The following is a 25,272-nucleotide window of genomic DNA, read 5'->3' as shown; positions in this document are numbered from 1 at the left end:
TTTAGTAAGCACTGCAAGTAAAACATTATATAGCCCTTTTCTGTTTTAATGATATTAGTCTTCTAAGGAGACACTGTTTGCTTATTCCAGGTATTTGTTTCTGTTCCATAGTTCAACATTGCACATAATTGTTGTTCCTGCTGAGAGAACAAAAGGTACTTGACAGGAACTGACCCTGGCCATGGTCAGTGGAGGAGGCCTTGCTGTTTTCAGAGCCAGGAAATGCTTGACAGGGTTTGTGACAGCCACGTGTAGCTGCCCTTTAGGATGAACCAGTGGAGCCAGTACCTGAAATAACCTTTGAAGAGGAGGACAGGAACCTGCTGGAGTGAGTCCAGAGCAGGGACACAAGGGTGGTCAGAGGGCTGGAGCTTTGAACACAGGGTGGGGGTGTTCAGCCTGGAGAGGAGAAGGCTCTGGGGACACCTCCCAGTACCTGAAGGGACTTAAAGGGAATGTGGAGAAGGACTTTTCAGTTTCAAACTGAGAGAAGGTCAAGATTAGGTATTGGGAGAGATTCCTCACTGCGAGTGGTGAGGTGCTGAACAGGTTGCCCAGAGAGGACAATTGGTACTTGATTTGGATGTGACTGTGCAGGGACCCAGGACTCATTGTCCCCAGCTGTGCAGCCTTGGTGCTGATCAGCACAGATTGAACCAAATAAATGCAGAAGAGGAAGTGGCTAAGCACAGGGGCAGCTCTTTGGCTCTCAAAGCAGGATTGTTCTTTCAGAAGAGGAAAGGTCAGTTTAAAGAGGTGAGGCCAGGCAACTTCCTTTCTTTGGTGGGGCCTAAGCCAAAGCAAGACCCTGCCCTTCTCAGTGATATACACAAGGCAGATACAGAGCAAGTTTCCCTTGGCTAAACCAGAAACCCCATCCTCACGCAAGCTTGATTTAACACAAAGCAGCATCTGAGTAAAACATAAAAAACCCCAAATTTCAAACAATCAAAGGCAAAATTTTAAAAAAATTTATTCCCTCAATATATATATATATATACAAGAATTGACATACTTCTGTACAAAGGTGTAAATGGTCTTCACTGTGATTTGTTGTGCATATGCAGCTTAGTAGACAGATTTAACATTCAATTTGAATCTCAGTGCAAGTAGGCACTAAAACATCCACCATACCTTCAAGGTATAAAAAGACATACCAATTGTACAGGTTTCTCCAGCATATTTTGTTACAGTGCAAAATGCTATGAAACAATGCTTCTTTAGAAAATTCATATATATTAAACACATATTGCACTTGTCCCAACCAAAAGTGTAACACGTTGTACTTACTGAACTAGTTTGATATGTTTGAAAACATTGCTCACACACATACAGTCCTTCCTCCTGGCTCTTTGTGCCAAATATGCGTAGCTTTTAGCTCAAATCTTAAATAACTCATTGTAGCTCTTTGGCTAATTCAATTCTTCTTGAACAGACTGGTAAAAAAAAATACAGCAGATTAATGTAACAGGAAAATTCTCTAAGACCCTTTTCAGACTTCTTTCCAGTAGCACTGTAACTAACTACATAAAAATCAGTATTGTTTAAATTCATAATGCAAGTGTATTGAACAGTGGGCATTTCAGACACTTACACCCCTGTTTTCTGGAAAGGTATGAAACCTCCAATCCTAGATATTTTACATATTTCTAAGATACTTCAGGCTGCTAAGCTAACATTGCACCCACAAACATTTTGTGCAATACCACAGGCAGGACTTTGACTTCTGTACATCACTGGCTGCTATGGGGCATGTTGGGAGAAGTGGTGCAAAGTTGCATTAACTTCAGAGAACAAAGTCCACTGGACTGAAGCACTCAATGCAGTCCGTGCACCCACCAAATGAGAGAGAGGTGAGGGCAAACGACACCAGTCCTACTACATTTGAGTTTCCCTAAATCCTTACAAGCCTTGAGATTTGAGGAACAAGTGCATTTGAGTGCAGACGCTAACTTTGTGCTTAAGATATTTATTCAAAGCTGAAAGGTCAGGGAGTAACTAAGGTACAAATTTTTTTGTTTGTTTGTTTTTTACAAATCAGTATGAACAAAGTTGCTACTAAAACCATTGACATATAAAAGCAAAGGAAAACTAAAACACAGGACTAGCTGAATGCTAGTCCATGCCTTTACAGTTCAGGGTTACCTGCAAAATGCCTCCACCACCAAACTTCTTCCCCTTCTTCACCTTAGAGGAGTACACTGGCTCCTGTCACATACAAAATGAGTATTTCTTTCATGAAAGCATTTCTGCATTCAACTCAACTTGGTCATTCAGAACCTGAGTGAAAGAAAACTCGATTTCTGGTGCTAGAACACTCTCCAGAGCCTCTTCTGGAGCTACACAGAATCGTTCTAAGGGCAGGTCCCCCTCTTACTTGAATACTACTAGATGTGGAATCTTGAATAAGGCAAGACACTGCTTATACAAGTAGTGAGATGAAATCCCAATTTGATACATTTAGGAATTCTTTATAGATAGCATAAATCTACACTACCTGCGTGGGCTGAGTGTTCATGTTTCACAAAACCCAACCAGCTGGGCTTTGGATGGGGAGAACAAGGAGAGAAGTTTCACAGACTGGAAGGCTGAGGGATCACCGGAGCCGGCTCACATTCGGGAAGGTTGTCCTCTGACTTCATGTACATCAGGAACACAGTGACAGTGGCAAAGGTGGCTGCATTGACGGGAAAAGCCCGGAGCAGCGTGGAGGTGAGGCCCCTGGTGAACACCCTCCAGCCCTCCTCGTGGTAGCTCTTGCGGATGCAGTCCAGGATGCCGCTGTACTGCGTGACGCCCCCGACGCCGTCGGCCTGCAGCCGCGACTTGATCACGTCCATGGGGTACGTGGAGAGCCAGGACACGATTCCTGACATCCCCCCAGAAAACAGCAGCTTGGGGATAACATAGCTGTCCTCAGCCTCACAGCCCAGGTACCGAGTCATGCAGTCATAGGTGAGGAAGTAAAAGCCAAAGCTTGGAGTTTCTCGGATGAAGGTAGAGACCATGCCCCTGTTGATGCCCCTCAGCCCTTCCTTCTGGTAGATTTTGATCAAACAGTCCAGAGAATTTTTGTAGTTCTTCGTTTTCAGTTTGTATTCTCCCGTTCCTTGAAGCTGCATCCTTGTCTTGGCCAGCTCCATGGGGCAGCAGATGACACACTGGATGGCCCCTGCTGCTGAGCCTGCAATGAACTGGTTCAGAGGAGTGTCTTTGCCCAGAGCACGGAGGGTGTTTCCTTGCACACCGAACACCAGAGCGTTAATGAACGTCAGTCCCATCATTGGTGACCCAATACCTTTATAGAGTCCAAAAGCCTAATGGAAGAAGGGAGGAAAAACCCTTTTTAGCAGTGGTGTGGATAACTCCTCAAAGTGCAGAACACAGCCTTTCTGGCTCTCCCTTGTACCCCATCACAAACACCTTGTTTTGTAATAGGAATTTCATCTCTGCCTAGGACACAAACATCTAAGCAATCTAGCAGTACAAAAATATAACTTAACACATTCAGAAAAGAATCTTACTCCACCCAGAGATCAGTTCTCTGGCAAATTTTATACTTTTTTAAATAGCTTACTTAAAGCCTGAAGCAGACTTTTTAACAATGGCCCTAAAGTTTCAGCAGCAGCAGCAAAAACACCTCACCAATTTCTTCACTCACTGCTTAGATTCTCAGAAAACTAGTTATTTAACTAACTTATTTTATTAAAGAAGTTAGCCTCAAAAGACCATCTTCTGACTTAGTGACCTTCTTCCCAAAGTTTCTGGCAAACTTCTGACTCCAATATCTGCCCTAGGCTGAGGGGAGGTTCAGAACATGCTTTATCTCTTGATCTTCAACATTTTGTCAGCTTTGTTTTTAACAGCTTTCCCACCCTCCTGAGCCAAAATACACAAAGATTTAAAAAAAAATATACACACAGCAGTAATTTTGTACTTACAGATTCTTGCTTTATGATGGATTGAAAGCAATGGAAAGTCCCACGGTAGAGAGGTTTCTCTACATTTTGAACTTGCAGACGGACCTATAAAAAGTTGTGTGAGACACCAATTTGTAGATCAGGAACAGCCTAGAGGGTGAGCTACTGTCTGGTACCTATGTGGAGATTTTCTATAGCAATGCATATGCAAGAGCACAGGCTGGACACTGGAATGCCACAAGTGGCACAATAATTTGAATAATCTTGTGTAAGTGTTTTGAATTAAGTTAGGGGGTGAAAACATGAGGGGAAGAGGCTCATTAACTTCCTGTAACTATTAGCAAACCAGTAATGGAAGGGTACATTGACATCTAGAATTTCAAACAGATGCTTTCCAGTACAGGCTACAATAGGGACTTTCTTTACCTGCCAAGAATACTTCTGTTCACGCTAAGGAATACCTGTGCAAACCTGAGACAATTTAATTAAAAAATTATTTGCAAGTCAAGCATGAGATTAGGATAATTTTAAAGGGATGGAAACTTTCTACAATACTCATAGTGTTTCTAAATGTCTCATTTGGGCCCATTCATTGAGATCTAATTTTTTTTTCAGAGGGTAGCTGGGCAGTGACTCTTAGGATGTCTGTCTTTACATAAGGGAAGGAGTAAAAAGCCATTTGTCCTTTTAAATTTCAGTCTGGTTTAGCTTTTTAGCCTGCTGAACACAAGCAATTGGTGAGGGTATAGCTATTTCAAACCTTTAATGTCAGCAATCAATTAACTTTTCCAAAACTGAAACAGTATGTTCTGCTGGAGAGATAAACGCTACTGTAGCTGCTGCTCTTAGGAGATCCCTTTTCTGGATGCTTTTTAACCTATAATGGAAAATTCACTTCTGTTTTTTCATGCTTATTTGCCCTCAGCACACTTTAAAAGAGTCTCAGTTCTACCTAGCTCAGGCAAAGCTCTACACTTAGCAATGAAATCAGTTGATTTCACTGGATTGATAAAGTTATAAATCTTTGTTTGATCTCCTACACGAAGGGATGCAATGAACTTCAGAAAAGAAGCTTATCAGCCCTGTAATGCTGCTGCTGCAACTCCAGGGCAAAAAACTTCAGTCTCTTATTCTGAGCATAAGAAAAACAGTTACGTCTATGTGAAAGATTCCTGACCTTAATTTTTTTTCATAGTTGCCTAAAGTAATAAAAAACACCACCACAGCAATGAGACTGCCATCTGTGTGTCTAGAAAGTGATTTATGGAGGTGGTTTGTCAGAATCCTATATTCAGGTTAGCTTTCTTCAAAGCAAAAAGAAATTGACAGTTTCAGTGTTTTTCCTACAACATGTTATTTTATGCTTTGTAAATCAGAACTTTAGTTTTCAGTGTTGTTTCAGTATGTGCATTGGTGTGTGCTAGCCATAGTGGGAGGCTGAGATCACCTTGGGTCTTGCGACATCTCAGCATTAAAAGCAGGATTACAGTGGGATTCAAAGAAAATAAATCCTCTGTCACTTCAAGTGACTTTTGGGGGTAGGCAGACTGTCAAAACTGTTAAAGAAGCAGGTCCACAAGCAAAGGCAGATCTTAACAAGCTGTCACAACTGCACAAACAAAGGTTTTGCTCCATTTAGAATTTACTGTCATTGTTTCAAACCTTGTCTGTGACTTCCACATGTAAGGGCTTTGGGAGATTTGCAGCTTAGAAACCTTCTTACTTTATCTTTTCTGCTTGTGCTCAATAGTTTAGAATTAGCCATATCTGTGGGCTGAAATTCCTAGTGGCATACAGCTCCCTCTGTTTTTGTCTAAATAACTTGTGAAATATTAACCAGCTAAGCTTTGCTGTAGGGTAGAATATTTAGAGTACTGATTTCCTAGGTCTAAGACTGAAAATCCTCTTTCTCTTGAGCACAGTGCTGGTCACACAAGGGTACCCACATCAGCAAGCTGCCAGGTATGGCAATGAGAGCACACAGAACTTGCATTTCCATGTGTGTTAATGCCATATTCAACAAGCTCTTTAGTGTGTACAACTATAGGAAAGATGAATCATGTGCAAAGTTTATCTACCTGTTCCCTTCATTGCCCAATAACCTAGCTTCCTTCTTCTGGGAAAACACTGTTCCTAAGGTTTTAGCTCCATTAATAACACCCAGTCATTTCACATCACTGAAGACTAAATAAAGAAACCCAAAGCACTACATCCTCAAAACAGTCCAAGCATTTAATAATGTGGGAAATCAGTGACTTCAGAAGTATTTGAGTAATGAAAACATCATCCAAGAATATGTAGTGGATAAGACCTCAGCAGCAGAGTGCTTGAGATTTGGTTTGAGGCACTGTGTGTGGGAGTGTATACAGCCAGAAATGCATAGCAGAAAGAAGGTTCAGAATAAAACTACATTTACAAAAAAAAAAGGGATATTTAAACCCCGCTCCCTCCATGCCATAGCTGTAGAAGAGGGACACATCAGTTTAAAATTAAAAAGGGAAAAAGCTTCATAAGTCTTTCAGTTCTTTACTTGAACTAATACATTTGGGAATAAATTAAGACTGAGAGAAACAGAAGTGTTCACCTGGGCTATACTTACTAGGTAACTCTCCCGTGATGAGGCTTATCTGTCATCTACAACAAAGTAACACTTTTGCTGTTAATGAAGACAGCCCCTAGCTCAGAAAGTAAAGGCAGTTAAAAGCAAAAAAGCAATTTTATACATTACATCAACAAACCAGGGATAAAGAGTTTGCCAGTTCTGAGATCTGCTCAGCTGCAGGTTTTGCAGGGTGACTTCACCAGCTTAATGTCTCCCTGTGTGTCCCACCATCCCCCTCCCAGCTCTGTGAAACACGAGCACCAGCCAAAAAAAACCAAAAGAGCTTAAATGCCAAGGCAGATGTAAAACTTTGGCTTATCTAAGCAGCTTTGTTCAGTTATATTAAAAATGCACAGTCTAAGGTGACTAGCAGCTAGCCCTTTAAATACTGCAGAACAATAAAAAGTTAAGAATTAACACATATACATACACAAGTTATGCAATCTCTTTTTTTTTTTCCCCTCAAAGGGTGGTTAGTTTTTCCACATACAGTGGTGGCTATGCCAGCTAATAATACAAACATTAGTATTTGTTTTAACAAAATAGAGATAAACAAGTAAAATACCTTCTAAAGGATAGGAAAATATAATGTGTCACACAAAAATTATTTGCTCTATTGTGAAGTAAGAGGCTTTTTTCCCAGGCTGATACATCTATTTTGCAATGATACATCTGCTGAAACCAGCATGGGGCCCCCAGTTTTTAGTTAAATGTACAGCTTCATGCAATAGAAGCTGTTCCACTTTAAAATAATAAACAAATCAACTAATAAACCCACACATAGTTACCTTTATTCTGAGCATAGAATTTCAGCAGTTTTACTGGATTCAATGAAATGACTGATCACCTTCAGTTAAGCATGTAAAACTTGGCAGGATGGGAGAGAAAAAGACAGCTGGCCCTGTACCACCATAATAAAAATTGTGCAAGTCTGGATGATGCTATTCCTGAAAATACATTCTAGAATTCAGCTGAATTATTTAACTGTCAAATGTGCCACATTCTGAGCAACAAAAAGACAGATTTTACTGCTTGAGCAGCTTGCAAGGAGGATCAGTATCCACCAAGTCAGGAATTGTGTATTGAATTAACCATGTGCTGGAATACAGAATGTGCTGGGGTCCTGGGTAACACTATCAGCCCTTTGCATATCTAAATTCAGCAAGGTACAGGTGTTCCAAATATAGAGCTACTACGTGGCACGCTGTCTGCTGCAGTCAAGTGACCTGATGGATTGCTTGAGCAGGGAATGCACTGATATCCCTTCAAACCCTGCACTGCAAGGCTTTGATTAAGGCTGCCAAAAGATGACTCAAATTGTCATTCCGTTCTGGAAAATGGGCTTGGGCTTCTGAGAGCCCTGGCTGAGGGACCCTCCAGATCTCAAATTTTGTATTTATAATAGCTGAAGTATGTGTAACACACACAACTAACCATCAGAAAACCAATTTTTACTTGGAAAGTTATAAAAATATATAATAATACTTGGAGGAAACAGCCCCCAGACAAGCTCCATACTGTGGATTTTTATTGATTTTCATCTAGTGCTACAAATAAGGGAGTAATAGCAGAGCTTGAGGGGAAAACAAAAGACCAACCTTTCATCATACTACCAAAGTGTGTTTGAGCTACAAGTGCAGGGAGAGGCAGTTTCAGCAGTTAGTGTTGAACAGCTGCAGAGAAGCAAGCTTAGAGCAAAATTTACTTCAATGCAAAGTTGTATTTCCAAATATGACATTGCTACTGCACTGAACTTGCAGTTTAAGGCCAAGGTTTATGTTACTAAGTTTTCACTTCTGAAGAGCTGGAGATTGAAGAATCTAAACCAGTAACTGCAGAGGGCTGCTCCAAGCTTTCCCACACAGATTTATAATCCTACAGTGTCCGGGGAATTTTTTTGCTCGGAGAAACTACGTTTTCTACTTAGAGGAAAATACATTCCATAATGAACCCACCTTCACAGTGTCAAAGGGGTGTCCCACCAGCACACCAGCAGCACCTGAAATGAAATTAATGCCATGGTTGTTACTCTGAAGTTTCTTCCTGGCTCTGGAGCTACAGCAGGACCACCAGCCTGAGGTGTGAGTGCACAACATGGTTGGCAAACCAGTCAAACAGCATCCTACCAAGCCAGGAGACAAGAGATCTGCAATTCAGTCCTTCAGGCCAGCACCAGGTGCCTTTACGCTTCCCAGGAAGGCTCTGAGCCCCAGGCAGGGGTTGAGATGTGCCCACAGACTGTGCCACACCAAATGGAGCGTGCAGCCACAGCTCCTGGCCTCAGCTCAAGGCAAGGAGTGGGCAGAAAATGCAGGTTTTCTCTAAAACACAATATCCCATGTACACATCGCTCTGTGCAGGCACAGAAAGCGTGTGAACATCCCTGAAGGCAGCAGAGCATGCTGCTCTCTGCATTAATGGAATCTGGAACAGCCGCACCTGCAGAGGGACCGCACATTACTGAAAACCTTAGCTTTATTCTAGCATCAAAGGAATTTTCAGAAGCCACATGCAGGCCTATTAGTTTCACCAATCTGAACACAGGCATTGTGCACACACAGGCTGGAGCAATGAATCTTCTGTGACCCAGCAATCCCTACAATGACTGCTGACAACAGCGAGAGCTACACAAGCATCCTCACCTCTCCCACATCCCTGAGGAGCAGAGCTGCCATCCCTGCACAGGGGAGCCCTTCCCACATCCCTGAGGAGCAGAGCTGCCATCCCTGCACAGGGGAACCCTTCCCACATCCCTGAGGAGCAGAGCTGCCCTCCCTGTCGGAGAAGCCCCTTCCCACATCCCTGAGGGAGCAGAGCTGCCCTCCCTGTCGGAGAAGCCCCTTCCCACATCCCTGAGGAGCAGAGCTGCCCTCCCTGCACAGGGGAGCCCTTCCCACATCCCTGAGGGAGCAGAGCTGCCCTCCCTGTCGGAGAAGCCCCTTCCCACATCCCTGAGGGAGCAGAGCTGCCCTCCCTGTCGGAGAAGCCCCTTCCCACATCCCTGAGGGAGCAGAGCTGCCCTCCCTGTCGGAGAAGCCCCTTCCCACATCCCTGAGGAGCAGAGCTGCCCTCCCTGCACAGGGGAGCCCTTCCCACATCCCTGAGGGAGCAGAGCTGCCCTCCCTGTCGGAGAAGCCCCTTCCCACATCCCTAAGGGAGCAGAGCTGCCCTCCCTGTCGGAGAAGCTCCTTCCCACATCCCTGAGGGAGCAGAGCTGCCCTCCCTGTCGGAGAAGCCCCTTCCCACATCCCTGAGGAGCAGAGCTGCCCTCCCTGTCGGAGAAGCCCCTTCCCACACCCCTCAGGGAGCAGAGCTGCCCTCCCTGCACAGGGGAGCCCTTCCCACATCCCTGAGGGAGCAGAGCTGCCCTCCCTGTCGGAGAAGCCCCTTCCCACATCCCTGAGGGAGCAGAGCTGCCCTCCCTGTCGGAGAAGCCCCTTCCCACATCCCTGAGGGAGCAGAGCTGCCCTCCCTGTCGGAGAAGCCCCTTCCCACATCCCTGAGGATGAGCAGAGCTGCCCTCCCTGCACAGGGAAGCCCCTTCCCACATCCCTGAGGAGCAGAGCTGCCCTCCCTGCACAGGGGAGCCCTTCCCACATCCCTGAGGATGAGCAGAGCTGCCATCCCTCACAGGGGAGCCCCTTCCCACATCCCTGAGGATGAGCAGAGCTGCCCTCCCTGCACAGGGGAGCCCCTTCCCACATCCCTCAGGGAGCAGAGCTGCCCTCCCTGCACAGGGGAGCCCTTCCCACATCCCTGAGGGAGCAGAGCTGCCCTCCCTGTCGGAGAAGCCCCTTCCTACATCCCTGAGGATGAGCAGAGCTGCCATCCCTGCACAGGGCCTGCCCAGGACGGTGCAGCCCAGGTTGTTTAGGGCCAGCACGGCAGCAGCACGGCCCAAGATAGAAAAGCAGCAACGTGCGCGGTGTTCGGCACGGAAAGGCCAGCGGGGCGGCTGACCCCGAGGGAACCCTGGCAAGGCAAGGAGCGCTAGGATAAAATAAGAGAGACGCCGAAAAAAGGAATTTAAAACACGTTTGCCAGGTTGGCAAGAAAAACAGAAAGCGCAAATACGCGGAAAGACGCGAGAATAAGACTCCTGAACGCAATTTAACAACTGCTAAATATAGCAGGCGCAGGCCGGGGGAGCGCAGGACGCGTGTCCGTGCTCGCCCCCTCCATCTTAACCCTGCCTGGGGTCGCTGTGCTCAGGTCGTGGTTCCCGATAGCCCCGCTGCCCCTGTGCCCGCCCCACACTCCCAAATCCCCATCCCCAGCTCCTCCCAGCCCGGCACTGCGGCACTCGGGGGGCTCGGTGGGAAGCGGCCCCGGGAACCGCGGGATCTGCCCCGGCCCGGGCCCGGCCCCCGATGCGGCAGCTCGGCCGCTCTCACCGCCCCGCACCAGCCCGCACTCTCAGCGCCCGCACCATCCTTCGCTCCCAAAATAACCGCACGGCGCCCGGCCCTCCCCGCCGACGTGCCTGCTCGCCTTCCGCATTTTAAAAACATTTCTCTCTATCCCCTTCTACGCATCTTCTCTATTTCCTACCTTTTCATATTTCTCCCCTTACTTCCCTTTTTTTCCGCCTGTTTTTATTATTATTTTCCTCTCACCCCCTTCTCCCTCTTTCCCCCTTTCCCACCATTTTTAATGATTATTTTCCCCCCCCCTCTCAGACGCCGGCACTCACCGCCGACGCATCCCGCCAGGAAATCCAGAGCCATGCCGGCAGCGTGGGCCCTGCGCTCCGGGCTCAGCCGCTGCGCCCCCGGCCCGGCCCGGCCCTTTCTACCCTGGCGAGGCCCGGGCCGCGCCCCCGGGGGCGGGGGCCGAGGGACAACTCCCCCCGGGCCGCCCCCTGCACTGGCGGCCGCGCGGGGGCGGCTCCCGGCCGGCCGCGGGATGGCGAGGCCGGGAGTGCCGAGACTGCGCTTCCCTCGGCACCTCCGGCACGTCCCTCCCTCTCCCCGCCTTCAACCTGTCGCTGCTCTCTCTGCGGCAGCTGCGCGCTGAGCCAGGAGGAAAGGCTGAGAGAAATTTGGGCGGGTGGGGAGGTGGTGGTTGGAGGGAGGAGGGGGGAAGAGCGTCCCTCTTGTGATGTATCAATGGCAGCTCGGTTATTTTGGGGAGGGTGTCCTGGGGGTTCTTGCCTCCTGGGAGAGGTTTGTGGTTGGAAAGCCTGAGGAGCTTATGGCATGAGGCCTTTGGAGAGGGTGTCCCCTTTTAACAGGGGTAAAATGCCTGCCAGACCTGTTAAAAGGAAAGGCTGGGGGAGTCAGGGCTGTTCAGCCTGGAGAAGAGAAGGCTCCAGGGACACCTTCACAGAACTGGAAGGGACCACAGAGTTGGTTCTTGTCCAACCTTCCTGCCTAAACAGGGTCACCTCAGAGCTCGTGGCACAGGATTGCATCCAGATGGTTCTTGAATACCTTCACTGAAGGGGAGGAAACTCCAGAGCATTTCTGGAAAATCTGTTCTGGTCTGCAGTCACTGCACAGTAAAGGAGTTCTTCATGTTCAGGTGGAACCTCCTGTGCATTGATTTCTGCCCATTGTCTCTTGCTCAGCACCACCAATAAGAGCCTGGGTCCATCTTCCTGCCACCCTTCCTTCAGATGCTCACAGACATTGACTGAGTCCCTTCGCAATGGTTTCTTCTCAAGGCTGAAGAGGCCCAGCTCCATCAGCCTGAGAGATGTTCCTGTTCCTGGATCAACCCTGTTGCCCTTTGCTGACTCACTGCTGGAGCTCCTTGTCTCTCTTGAGCAGCCCAGAGCAGGACACAGCACTCCAGGGCCGAGTGAGGGTCAGGATCACCCTCCTCAACCTGCTGGCAATGCTCTGGGACATGTCAAAAGAACTGTGGATGCCCCATCCCTGGAAGTGTCCAAGGCCAAATGGAATGGCGCTTCAAGCCACCAGTTCTAGTGAGAGGTGTGTGTCCCTGCCCATGGCAGAGGGGCTGGAACTGGGTGGTTTTTGAGGTCCCTTCCAACCCAAACCATTCTATGGTTCCATTACCAGACTCTCCCCTAGAATATCATCCCAGAGAGGGGAGGAAGGGTTGCACCAGCAGGTATGGGCCTTGTGCATTAAATGCTGCCCCCATGGCACAATGAGAAGTGTGGGAAGGAGACCCTGTCTTTGGTGCTCACAGGCACAGCCGAGTGGGGCTTTGCAGAGCCCTGGATCTCAGTGCTGCACAGCCCTGCTGCACTTCACCCTGCACAAGGGGCCTCTCCCTACCCGCAGGCTTTTCTTGTTCTGCATTAATTCTGCTTTCTGCTAGCATTGCCTGGCTTCAGGGTGCCCTGATGCCAGAGTGCTTAAATGGGGAACTCAAGCTGTTGACAGTTTGAAAAGGGAGCCCTGTTTAAGCTGCTCGTTATTTCTGCAGGCAATGTCTGAGAAAGGGGAATACCAGTGGCCTAGAACAATAAGTGGCCTATTCCAGCTTTGCTTAGAGTAACAGGATCTTCTTCAGGGCCTGCACAGTCTAAATTAATTTTGGAGGGTAAATTCCAGAAGCAGAATGGAAAAGCAGATAGGTGGATTTTTATTCCTTTTTTTTTTTTTTAATTGCTTTCCATGGTGTGGCAGGGATTTTTTTTTTAAGTGTAAAAGCTCCATAAAAAAATCAATAAGATCTTGCAGTGGAATAACACATTAAAAATCAATCCAGCTTTTTCCTTCTGTGCAAAGAATGCACACAAACAGATCAACAAAGACAAGGATGATTTCTAAGAGGACTGAAACTACTAGTAGAAGGAAAAAAGAGAATCTATCCCACATTAAGCAGCTCTTGGACTATCATTGCAATTAATAAGTAGACAAGATGTAAATGCAAAACATTCAATGAATCCCTGACATTACCCTTATCTTCCAATCCAATGCTGATTTAGGCTCCTTCTCATCTCTAAAACCCATCAAATTGACTCAAGCACCAAGGTGTCTCTAGGATGCTCTGAGGCCCCTCATTCACAAACCTGCCCTACCTGGGGATGACCAGCTGGTACTAGAGAGCAGATAGATGGGCTGGTCCTGCCCCTGACTCAGCATCAGTGGCTTTGGGAGCTGCCCATCCTGCTCTGTCACCCACATCCCACAGGAGCCTTAGGTTTTACTGAACTCACACACCTACAGACAGTGCTTGAGACCAGACAGAAATCCCTGACCAGTCGTTTTTCCTTAAGCATTGTATGCAAGTAAAAGTGGAAGTGATTTTTTGTGACTCTTGTATACCCTGGATCAACGGAGGAAGCTACAAATACATGCAGACTTCTCCAGGTGAAAATCCAGATGTTATAGGTCTCTGTCTTGTAGCACAAGACTTGGAAGGATCAGCTTTACCTAAAAGGTTCCTGGCCAAACTGTTTTTAATCTGTTATCAAATCCTCTGGTCTCCCAAGCAGCCTGCCTCAGAGGAATGACCTTCTCCACCAGAAGTGGTTTTGTAATTCTAATGTTTGCTCACAATCGTCAAGGAAAACATTTCCTCTCTCTTTGTAGGCACTTCTAGGTTATCTGAAGATGGTTTCAGTCTTAGTCTTTTCTTCTCTGAATTATATTAGTAATCATCTTCTGATCTCTGATTCTTCTTAGTCCCTCTTTCTTCAGCTGATGTGATGGTTCCTTGAACCAAGCCCTAAGGCCTTGCTGAGTGAGTTCTGGGAGATTACCCTGAGTATTTACAGACAACACTCTTGTTCCTTTATCTGAATATGAGATCAGATATTCACAAGAGACATAACATAAAACATAACATGACATAACATGTATAACATATATATAACATATAAAACACAATATGACATTGTTCACTTATGGGCAGCCTGTGAACATGATGTGCTCCAGGTCCCTTCTGGTAGATCAGCTGTGTGCCACAATGTTCCCCACCTTGACCTTGCAGGTTTTTTTCTGTAGTCATTCCTAGCTGTTCATGCTAAATTGCTTTTTCCAGATTGTATTTCCAGTTTGTCAAGATCACCTGAATTCTAATCCTGCTGGTGGTGTTTGTGCAGCCCCTCCCAGGTTGCTGCAATCTCCCAAGGCCTGTCTTGTTCATGTATGCTTGAGCTGTTCCTAATAAACTTTATTTCATTTTACAGAATGTTTTATTCAGTGCTACTGGACCCCATTGGAGCACTTCAGAGGGGTGGTGGCCACTTTATGTACTGGTGCAGAGAACAAGGGCTCTTTGGTACAAAGTCTGAGATGTCCAGGGCTGGTTCACTAAGGCATGAGCATGGCTTTGTCCCACTGGGGAGTTTGTCCTTTGTTCTTTTTTTCTTGCTTGGGGTTTTGTTTTGTTTTCAGTTCAAGTTACACTTGTGAGGCAGAACTGTGTGAATGTGGATGAGTTTATTGATCTTGTGTGTGGGTGGGACAGTGAGTCACTAGAGATGCTTGTATTTGTGTGATAAACAAAGGAAGTATTTGGGCTCTTATAGTTAGGTAGTATTTCTTAGATCAAGTATTTTGAATATTCATCCAGGGCCATATGTGTGCAGTACAGATATGGTTTTGGAGAGGACACCTAACCTGACACAGAAGGAAAACAGATCTAGTCATTCTCCTCTTCTCTCAGGCTGTTTTCCTAAATTTTTCAGAAGCTGTGTCTGATCTTGTGTCTGCTTTGTTGATGTGCAATGCCTCTGGCTCAGAGTGTGACTCAGATGCCTGTTGGGACACTTGTGCCCTCCAGGCTCCATGGACTGGGCTCAGCTGTGACTCCTTCCTTCTCATTCTGCTGAGGCTCTTCCAAACACAGCTTGCAACTTCTGGGATGCGTCCCCTGCAGGGCTGGAGTGAGGGGTTGTGCTTTTCCTGCTCTCTTCTTCTTTGGGAGCACTGAGCTTCCTCACTGCATGGCAAAATGTGGGCCCTCAAATAAAGCAGGCAGAAAAGAAAGAACCCAGAGCAGCTTGGGGAGCATACAGAGCCTACCAGCATGTACAGCACGTGTCTGAGAGAAAAGTTATGACTTAATCTAACCCTTAAAAAAACCTCCTATCTTTGTCATTCTGTCTTTTAGGTGGAAGAGGCCTTGCAGAGGATGCTGGTGGGGTGAGATGGCAGAGGGAATTTCCCCTCATTCCTATGGCAAGGAGTGACCCTGTTGGCTGTTTGCTGTCCTCAATGGCACACAGGGGAAATCTGTGAGAAGGTGCCACCAAACTGAAACCTGCTCAAGGGCATCAGGAGACTGGGGAATGGAACAGGAAAAAGGCAGAGAGCAAGCAGTGTGACAGAATAAACACTGCAGGTAAGTGTAACATGAAGCAGTGGGACACAATGAAGTGGGAAAGGAACAAAAATGTGGAGTTGTGATGAACTCGTGTGGAAATTCTGGTGGCAGTGGCATGCAATAAAATATACATTGTTGACTCAGGTGTTTAAAAATCTTTCTGTTTGCTTGTGAATTTGGCATCAACAATCGGCCATATCCCAGTAGAAAGGTCCCACTACAATGGGGAGGGTGGTGGATGAGGGAGCCTCCTCTTTGCTCCCTAGAGCTTTGCTGAGGCTTGGCCAGCTCTGGGACTATCCTGATGGGAATTCTCTTTCATGCAGCCTTCTGCCCTCAGACCCTTCCTTAACTTCTAAGGTTAACTGCTGCATCATCACAGCTTCAGCTGTCATTGTGTTACCTGGAAAAATGCAGTTTCTCTTTCTATTTTGAGCTGTGACTGGATTTTGAACTTCTCCCTAGCACCTTCTTTGGTTCCCTGAATCACTCTTCAAAGTCTCTTTGGGGCAGCAGCTCTGTGCCCCATGACATGTGAATGTGGATGGCATTCAGACCCTGTGCAATGTGAACATTGCATTTACAGCAGCAAACTGCTTTGAAGGAAAACCTTGCATTTCCCAGAAGCTGCAGTCCAGCACAACCAGGCTTGATGACAGAGTCCTTTACAGAATGGCCTGGCATCCAAAGCAGTGATAAATAAATCCAAGTGGTGAGATGAGAGAAACATTGGGGCACATTGTACATAGGAAAACAGCACCTTTGTCTGAAGAATAATCTTCTCCAGGTGAATTCACCGGGTACCTTTGTGTGGATTAATTTTCCTTGTCCATTTTCCAGGTCCATTTCCTTTGTTTTCCTAAACATTCTTGTGTTTGCTGCCCTCCTTGTTGTTTGCATTGTCCCACTCGATGTTATTTTATTGAGTCAGATCTGTGGGATACTCCAGAACCTCTGGATGCAGCTGTTCTTGAAGGCAGAGCAGCTAAGGCATTATTCTCAGGGGACTGGATGCCTTTATTATCCATTAACTTTATGACCTTGGGTGACTTTAGGGTATTCTCTGACGTCATTATCCCCCTGGCTTCAAAGGTACTGTATGCCATGTTGAAACTCCTCAATCTGATAAAATCCCATGATAAGACTGGAGCTTCAAAGCATGAAATGTAACTGGTGCAGCTGTACAGGAGCTGAGTGCTGCTGAGACAGAGTGCCTTGCTTACAGATCTTCTGATGGCTGGAGGCCTTGTGATCCCCCAAATTGTCCTGGTCAGGGACAGCATGTAAGGCCTCTTCTGTTCCCAGGGAAATCATGGCAGACACACAACTGCCTTGGCTAATACTTCAAATTGAGCTTGTCTGAAATGCTGAGCTTGTGAGGAGCAGAGGCAGAGGTGCTGGGGGACAGGAGTGGCTTAGCGTGCTCTAAGTTGTCAGGTGCTCTGAAAAGTTCAGTCTAGCTCCAACTTTCCATCTTTTATCCTGGTAAAATGGAGACATTTTTGTTGCTGGGAACACTTACCTTCTGGAAAGCCTGCCCCTCTCCAGTTTAAGCAGCATTAGCCAAGTTGTGACATGCACCTTCTGCTGTGTGTCTCAGCCTCTGCTACACGTGCATGTGGATTAGTTTGGGTTACTGGCATGTTGGAGAAGAGAAAGAAGCATAACCTGCACACTAAACAGTTCACAACGTTTGTGTTCATTCTGAGGAGGAATCTATCCCTGTTCATGCTCAGTTGTCTTGTGTTTTGTTCGAAATACAAAACCATAGCAAACTCCTGTGTTGTATTCATATTGTTGTATAACATATTTCCAGAGTCTCATACCTTCTGGGTGGTTTTCTCACAGCAGATCTTCACAGCAGTGGTGTTGTTGCTTCTCAGTCAGGGCTCCTCTCCGAGGCTCTCCCTGACCACCCCACCCCCTTTTATCTCAGTTACCTCCATGGGCTACAGCTGCTGCCCAATCAAGCACATCACAGCTGCAGCCCATTTACAATAACTAGAATCAGGGCAGGGTCACTTCTACAATACAGAGATCTTTTACTGCCATACACATATTTACAATTCATATATTTACTCAGGCCCCTACACAATTCATATATTTACTCAGGCCCCTACACTCCTGGGTGCTTCCCTAGAAGCAAATGAAAATGAACAGACCGAAAAAGCAGAAAAAGCTGCCTACAGGCATTAGCCCAAGGTCTTTTCCTTGGCATTTTCTTTGTTTTCAAAGATCATGCATACTTTGGGGTTTTTTTAACTAAACTGCTGAGTTTTCTGCTTTTCTGTAATTTTTGTGGTCAGCAAGAAGACTCCAAGAGGGCTGGCTACACACGCCCTTGCTGAATCTTGTCTCCTCTTATCACAGGTTCCCTCTTTTTGTCTGGCCTGTGATAGTACTAGGATGGCTAAGAAATGATAATTTCTTTTTTAATGTGTATTTGGGCAAGGACCTGAGTCCAAAGTACTTGAAGTATTGCAAGGACTATGTTCTCTTCTATTTGCTGCAGGTGGAACAGGTTTCTGAGCTGCTGGCTTTCCTTGGGGAAGGCCAGAAGACTCTGCATGCCCATGCAAACAGGGATGCTGAGAGCAGGTCTCCTGCAGAACCCAAATGCTGTTTAGCATCACAGTTTGAAGATGCCAGGGACCACAAAGAGGCATGCTGAGCTAAGAGAGGGGGCACTGAGTGCAGTCACCTGGGCTAATAACTCTCTACAGCCCAGCAGCTTTACCCATTTTCCCCTCTGCAAGTTACTCAGTCACTCAGCAAATACTCTTGTGATTGGTGACAGTGAGCAAAAACTGTTGGGAAATCACCCAGGACAGGAAGATAAAAGCTCAGTAACTGGCATCTTTATAGCATTTTTCCAGCCTGAATTTGCAGACAGTATAACCTAAGCCTCAGGCTGTTTCTGTGAGGTAAAAAGGTGCAATTATGTCTATTTTATAGATAAGAGAGCTGATAATACTGATTTAGCCCAGGGGAACAAGAAGCAGAACTAGGAGAACAAGCTCCTTTGCCTGCCTCATTGCTTTGTTTTTAAGTTACCCTGTTCTTACAGGAGCCTTTCCATGAGGCTAATGGCTTTTCACTGCCAACAGGTACAAAAATATACTTTCAACATCACATACTTGAAATCCTCTGGCACAAGCTGTATTCACATGCACAGCCAAGGACTGGGAGACTAGGTGTCCAGCTAAATCTAAATCTATGCTAGGCTATTTACCAGAGTGGGCACACAGCCACTAAGGTTTGTGTCTGGACCATTTTTCAATATGTTGGCCTGTCTTCAGGGCTACTTCCTGCTGGGCCATTTGTGGGCTTCCAACTGTTACGTGGAATGCTTGTTGTTGCAACAGCCTTATAGTAAAGGCACCCATTTCTTGTAAACTGAAAGAACAGGCTTGGCAGGATGACCATTGTGCCTCTACTGAAACTTCCCATGAACTCTGCAAGTGGACACTCCTATAGCTCCCGAACAAATAAGGCAGGTGATAAGTGACTCTGTGCACTTCCTATGATCCTCAGAGCCTGGTACTGCTAGTCCTGGTGTCTGAGTATTCTTTGTTAAGCCTGAGAGTGCTCCTGAAAAAAGCTATGGAAACTTCTGGCTTAGATTTTAATTTTTCTCCTGGTCGGGCCAATGGAAAAAGTCAGGTTAATGTTGGAGGCATAGGACTGAACACTTGCTGCTGAAATGGGTCTATATCTGCACTAGGACAGTGCACACAGGCAGAGACCCCTGAATTAGTATTGATCAAGTTAGGATGGGTATCAGAGGCTGTTCACCATCACCCCCCCACCAACAATGTGGGGTTCTTCTCCAGCATTAAACTTGCTCTCTAGCAGTATTTTAAAGGGACATACTTTGCTTTTCAGTTGTTTTCTATTTCTGCAAGATAAAATTCCTCTGTATATATCCCCTCTCAAAATAAGCTCATTATAATGCTGGCATTTAGAAAAAGCTCTCTTTTCTGAACTCTTTGGTGCCAGGTTTTTCTGTTAAGTAACCCTTTCCCATGTGACTTTAGCAGCTGATCTCAAAGTCCCAGACAATAATGCCTTATAGTTCTAGAGCTGGGTTTTCTTTCTAATTTCCAAGTAGCTCTGAGGTTGTTAAGTCATATAAAATCAGCTAGTTATAAAGGAAGAGGACCATTGGCTAGTCAATAATGTAGCATCTCATAGATTTTTCACTGGTGTAAAGCAGAGGTCTCAAGGAGACATAGTTTGGGAATATTGCAAAAAAAATATACAGGAACACAGACTCTGGAGCGAGAACTGATGGTGCACCAGCAACATCAATAAATGGATTGGGAACTTGTCTCTGTTCCTACTAAAAGAGCTGTGTTTTACTGTCTAACACATGAGGTGCCTCTGCTGAAAGGGAAGAGGCTTGTACATTAATATCAGCATGCAATAAAGAGTTCTTTATTGCTTGGTGGCAAGGAAAAGCAGGCCAGGAAGGTGAGTGCTTCCTTCTGCTCCTGGCTCTCCAAGCCTGCTGCCAAGTCACTGACTACATCTTCTGTTCATTGAAGTGCAGAAATTGTGCAAGAGGTTGGAAAGTAGCTCAAAAAGCAGTCAGAAAGTCAAAACAGTCCTGACACCCCCTCCCTCCATCACAGCAAGGAGTTCTTTTGCAATGCAGGCTGGTATAAAATCCTTCCTGAGAGCTTGCTGGGGTGGTGCACTGTCAAACTTGCCCTTTTTACTGTGCATCCCAGGGTGATGGGTGATGTACTCAGGGCCTTCCAGGGGCTGAAGGGAACCTGCAAGAAAGAGGGGGAGGGACTGCTTACAAAGGCATATGGCTGCAGGTCACAGAGCATGGATCCAAACTGAAAGAGAGTAGGTTTGGATTAGATATTAGGATGAAGTTCTTTGCTGTGAGGGTGGTGAGGCACTGGTCAGGCTGCCCAGAGAAGCTGAGGCTGCCCCATCCTTGGAAGTGTTCAAGGCCAGGCTGGATGGAGCCCTCATCAACCTGCTCTAGAGTAAGTTGTCCTTGCCCACAGCATGAAGATTGGAACTAGGTGATCTCTAAAGTCCCTTGCAACCCAAACCTGATTCTATGATTTTGGGGAAAGATCTATGTAACACTTTAAATTTTCAATATATACATCATTTCACAGGGGTGTTTGTGTAGGATAGGTGCTAATATTGTTACTTCCACCTTTTCCCATTATTTCCTCCTGAACAGAGACTCCCTGAGAAGTGTCCGGATCCTTGCAGTGTCTTCATGGCAGTGGACACATCAGTTATGCTGATGAGAAGATTAGGTGCAGGGAGAAGGAATGACTTGCCCAAAGCCAGAAAATCTGTGACTTCTTAAATTACTGTGGTTATCTTCAGCTTCTTAGGAATGTACTATTTTCCCTGCCTTTGGGAATGTGTGTAGAAACATTGCATCCTCCTTTCAGCTTTCCAGAGGTGAAATCACGTATCACTTATACCTGATGTACTTGCCAATGCTCAGAGTGCTTTCCTTACTGCCTCTGTTTGTTCTGCTGTGAGATTCCTGCTGTGAGTTCTCAAGTCCTTGGAATTATTGGTTTTCCTTTAGTACCTGAGATAAAGGACAATGAGCTGCTTTGATTTGAAAATCCACAACACAGCTGGAGCCAGGAGGTTCCACCTCCCATCCCACCCCCAGCACTGGAGCCAAGGGCCAGGCCCTGCCAGCTCAGCACTGCTGGTGTCACTGCTGTCACCCTTTCCTGTTCTGCAATGTGCAAACAGCCCGGGGGCGGAGCGGGGCGATGCTGTTTGAACAGTCCCTCCAGTCAAGGACTTTTCCAAAAGAAATTGGACAGGAGTTAATGGTGTGCATGTGAGCGCAGCATTGCACAGTGCAGGTGGGATGGAAAATGCAACACGTTGTGGCAGGAAGTGAGGAAGGAGAGTTTTCTCAGCAAGCCTGGCTGGATGAGCTGGCAGCTGGTGGCAGAGGAGAAAGAGGACAGGCTTTGTAGGATGGATTTGGTAAAATCCTGTGAGTGAGCTGTGGAAGAATACTGGAAAAGGAGGCCTCTGCTATTTTGTCTCACCTGTATGATGCTATTTTGTTGTCATCTTATTGCAGGGGTTCCATACTGTTTTTTCCTTATCACCAAAGTTTCATACCTTCTTGGTGTTTCTCATGGTCATCTCCTCAAAGCACTGACTCTTTCTTCTTCACAAAGCAGCCAACAGACTCCCATTCCCTTCTCAGCCAACCACCCAACTCTTTTATAGCATCTTTTTCTCATTGGTTACAGCTGTGGCCTGTTAAAGTCAGGCCTGCTCCTAATCTTTGCTAATTGGCCCAGCTGCAACTCCTTAGGGATAAGATTACTTTCTACACTATCTTTATTTTCTTGTATTCTATCCCCCTACACTATTTAACACTGCCTGCCTGCCTGAAGGCTCCCTTCCCACATTTCCTTTTGCTCCATCACTTGCTCTGGTCCTCTAGACCCTCTGCCACTTTGCAGTGGAGCAGTTCTCTCTGCCTGGGTGGGCAGACAGCTGCCTCCTCCTGTGAAGCAAATGAAGTGTTTCATCCATCACACACTGGGCAAAATTAGGGCCTTCCTCACTTTTTATCACTCAGTTTCATGATTTCCTGCAGATTGCTTCATGTCATCAGAGCTGTGGTTTTATCTGACAGCACCTTCCATGCCCTGCTTTCTCAAACCCCCCTGTGAAATTGGCCCATTTTGAACCAATCTCTCTTGAACAGTTTGCTACTGGAGGAAAGAAGTCATGACTTATTTCTCATGGAATGCTATCCCTTGTGGAGGCTCAAAACATGTTTGATGTGTGATTTGCTAGGCCCTGCTTTGAGATGACCACCTAGGTTAGGACCAGCACTTTCTCTCCTCACTGCATAGATGTGGACCATGGTGTTTATTTGCAAGCTAGACTAGCAGTGATCTTTGGATCTGCAGCCCTTGAGCACTGTGTCAAAGTGGGACAGGAATGATTAATATTTCATCTTGGAGAAATGCCTGATAACTCAAGATTTCTTTGGGATGGATTTTCTGGACTGTCTCCATTGACCTATAGCACTGGGTTCGGGTAAATTAATGAGGCTGGTAAATCTCTGAAGTGTAGGGAAGAGAGGATGGAGGAGGAAGCTCCTTAAGAAGAAGAGGAGTGAGACCTCAAGGACTCTGTCTCTGCGAGGAGCCCTGGTAGGAGAAGTTGAATTGCTGCCTTGAATTCCTTCCCTTCCTAGTAGGGGAAGTTGAATTGCTGCTGTGGAAGAGGGTCCCTCTCTTCCACAGGGAGTTGGTCTGTGCTGTTTGGAGTGTGCCAGCAGTTACACAGGCTTCATTTCTCAGATGGGGTGTCCTTCACACAGGATTACGCCTCCCTCAGTATTTGCTCTCACGTGAGCACTTGAACCCTGGTGTGGGGCTCCTCTTCCAGAGGACTCTTGCCCTGCTGCCATCACGTGGTGGCCAGGCTGAGCTTGGCAGTGGATCCCCTTTTCCCCTAAGTCCTGACTGCCCACCAGGAGCAGAGAGTGCTGTAGTGGTGTTTGCTGAGGCTCATGTTACTGTGCTAAGCCCTGGCTGAGGCAGATGTCCCTGAGGCACCTCTGTGTGTGCATTCCTCAGAGCTGGCTGTCTCAGGGATACCTTCGTGGGTCAAGGTGAAATGGTTCAAGCCCCAAAATATTCTTCTTTCACATGGACACCTTCTGAATGACCTCTATTTGTAAAGCAACCCCAGTCAGATGGAAAACCTGACCTTTCCTGGTATGCCCCATTGAAGGGACCAAAACCATTATCAGAAGATTATGGAGTCAGATTCCTGCTATATAAAGCAAGTGACATTTTGCTAGAAGCATTGGTGTGAATGGATGGTAAAAAAATAAACAAAGGATTAATTTTCTTCCACAAAAGGAAGGGGGTTATGTTGGTTGGGTTTTTTTTTACAATCTCAGACAATTTCATGAGGAAGATTCCCTTTGAGCTGTTCAGCTCAGCTAAAGAAAGTAGGAATTTTGCTTGGTCTTTTGATGTTTCATGGAAAATAATAATTAGTATTAGTATTAAATGCTTTAGTCAGCCAGTGAAATGCCAGCCAGCCTCTATTTTCTCACTGATATGACACCAGTGACTGCAATGTGTAGAAAAATCCCACCCCCATGTGCTTCCAGGCTGCCCCTCCCCAGGGGACTGTGTCCTTGTCCCCGTGTGTCACTGACAAAGCAGGTCCCATCCCTGTTCTGCTGCTGGAGGGGTTCTGCCAGGACAGCAACAGAATGGGATGATGGGAGAAGAGGAAACAACAGATTTCCCTGCACTTGGCATGCACAAACTGTTATTAACCATTAATAACTCCTGTATGGACACAAGAAAGAGCTACTAAATAACCCAGTGTGTTTTTGCAGCTACATTGCTACCTCTCTAGATAATGTTTTACTTGTGGTTTTAAGGTTTTTTTGCTGTCCTTGCATGATGTTAAACAGGAATAATCTGTTCTCTTCAGAACAGAAAGCATTCAGGGAAGGATGCATAAGAAATCACAGGAAGCAAGTTAATAAAAATACTTTCATTTTCAATTCCCAGAAACTCTGCCCTCACACAGAGCTGTTCTGTTTGTCACTGCCACAGCAGCCCCAAAGACATGCTTCAGTGAGAAATATGTTCCTGGAAAATGTGCAGGAAATGGCACTGGGCACTGAAGTGCTCAGCTCCCCTGTAAAGCTGACCCGGGGGGCAGCAGCTGTGAAATTTTCTTTTCCCTTTGCTGCCAATGTACCTTGGCTCTGACCCGGGAAAACCTCCACAAGAGGGGTAAAATTCAGGTCACGCCTCGGCAAGCCCTTCATTGCATCAGGACTTTGGTTTCCAGGGTCTCTCTGGGCAAAGCTTAACCTCCCACACGTAGATGGGGCACCCTTTTGTAACAGGACTGTTGTGCAAAACCAGGCAATATGACATTTCCTTGAACTCCTGGTTCCCTTTGATCAGCAGGTCTCTCTACAAGGAGCTGACATTGGAAAGGGGGTTAGGAATCTGAGCAAGAGATGAAGAGCTGCCCCAGGGGCTGGGAGAACTATGCTGCTTCTGTCTGAAATAGAAGCAAATACTCTGGATGTGGTTAGGTTAATTATTGGGGTTCACAGTTTGTATAAATAATGAGTAGGTAATAATCTATGGGGATATATGTAAAAGTTAGGGTCAGCTTCATGCATCAGGAAAATCCAGAAAAATGGCTTGGTAAAGGCAGAAGGAATTTCCATTAATGGAAAGGGTGTGTGGTTTATCAGAAGAAGAAAGAGTGGGCTGGGATAGGGGAAGGAGGAATCCTGCAAATAGCCACAAATGCAGCACCTCCATGGTACAGCCAGCAGTGTCCTCTGTCAAGCGAGTGTGCAAAGCTGTCTTCTGGGGCTGGTAACAACAGCAGGGCATGGCCCCTCACAGCCAGCCTTACCCTGAGAGCCACCCCCCCTTGGGACTTTCCAGGCAAAAGGGCACAGGGAGCAGCAGCCCT

General features: G+C 46.3%; 1 protein-coding gene across 2 annotated transcripts; it reads right to left on the bottom strand.

The window, feature by feature from the left end:
* Positions 1 to 956: 956 nt before the first annotated feature.
* On the bottom strand, positions 957 to 11,316 carry SLC25A29 (solute carrier family 25 member 29). Of its 2 annotated transcripts, XM_063159964.1 has the most exons (5): positions 11,216 to 11,276; positions 8,478 to 8,521; positions 6,520 to 6,554; positions 3,942 to 4,025; positions 957 to 3,317 (listed from the first exon to the last, which is right to left on the bottom strand). In XM_063159964.1, exon 5 carries the CDS (start codon positions 3,282 to 3,284, stop codon positions 2,574 to 2,576), a length of 711 nt encoding a protein of 236 aa, XP_063016034.1. In that variant the 5' UTR covers positions 3,285 to 3,317; positions 3,942 to 4,025; positions 6,520 to 6,554; positions 8,478 to 8,521; positions 11,216 to 11,276; the 3' UTR covers positions 957 to 2,573. The 2 variants fall into 2 exon arrangements, with proteins under 2 accessions (XP_063016034.1, XP_063016033.1); XM_063159963.1 differs by lacking the exon at positions 6,520 to 6,554 and having other exon boundaries at positions 11,216 to 11,316.
* Positions 11,317 to 25,272: the final 13,956 nt, after the last annotated feature.

This window comes from Melospiza melodia, chromosome 6 (assembly GCF_035770615.1).
Source record: "Melospiza melodia melodia isolate bMelMel2 chromosome 6, bMelMel2.pri, whole genome shotgun sequence".
Lineage (NCBI taxonomy): Eukaryota > Metazoa > Chordata > Aves > Passeriformes > Passerellidae > Melospiza > Melospiza melodia.
Note: the sequence above shows the minus strand (reverse complement) of the source record. Positions and strands in the feature narration are given on the sequence as shown.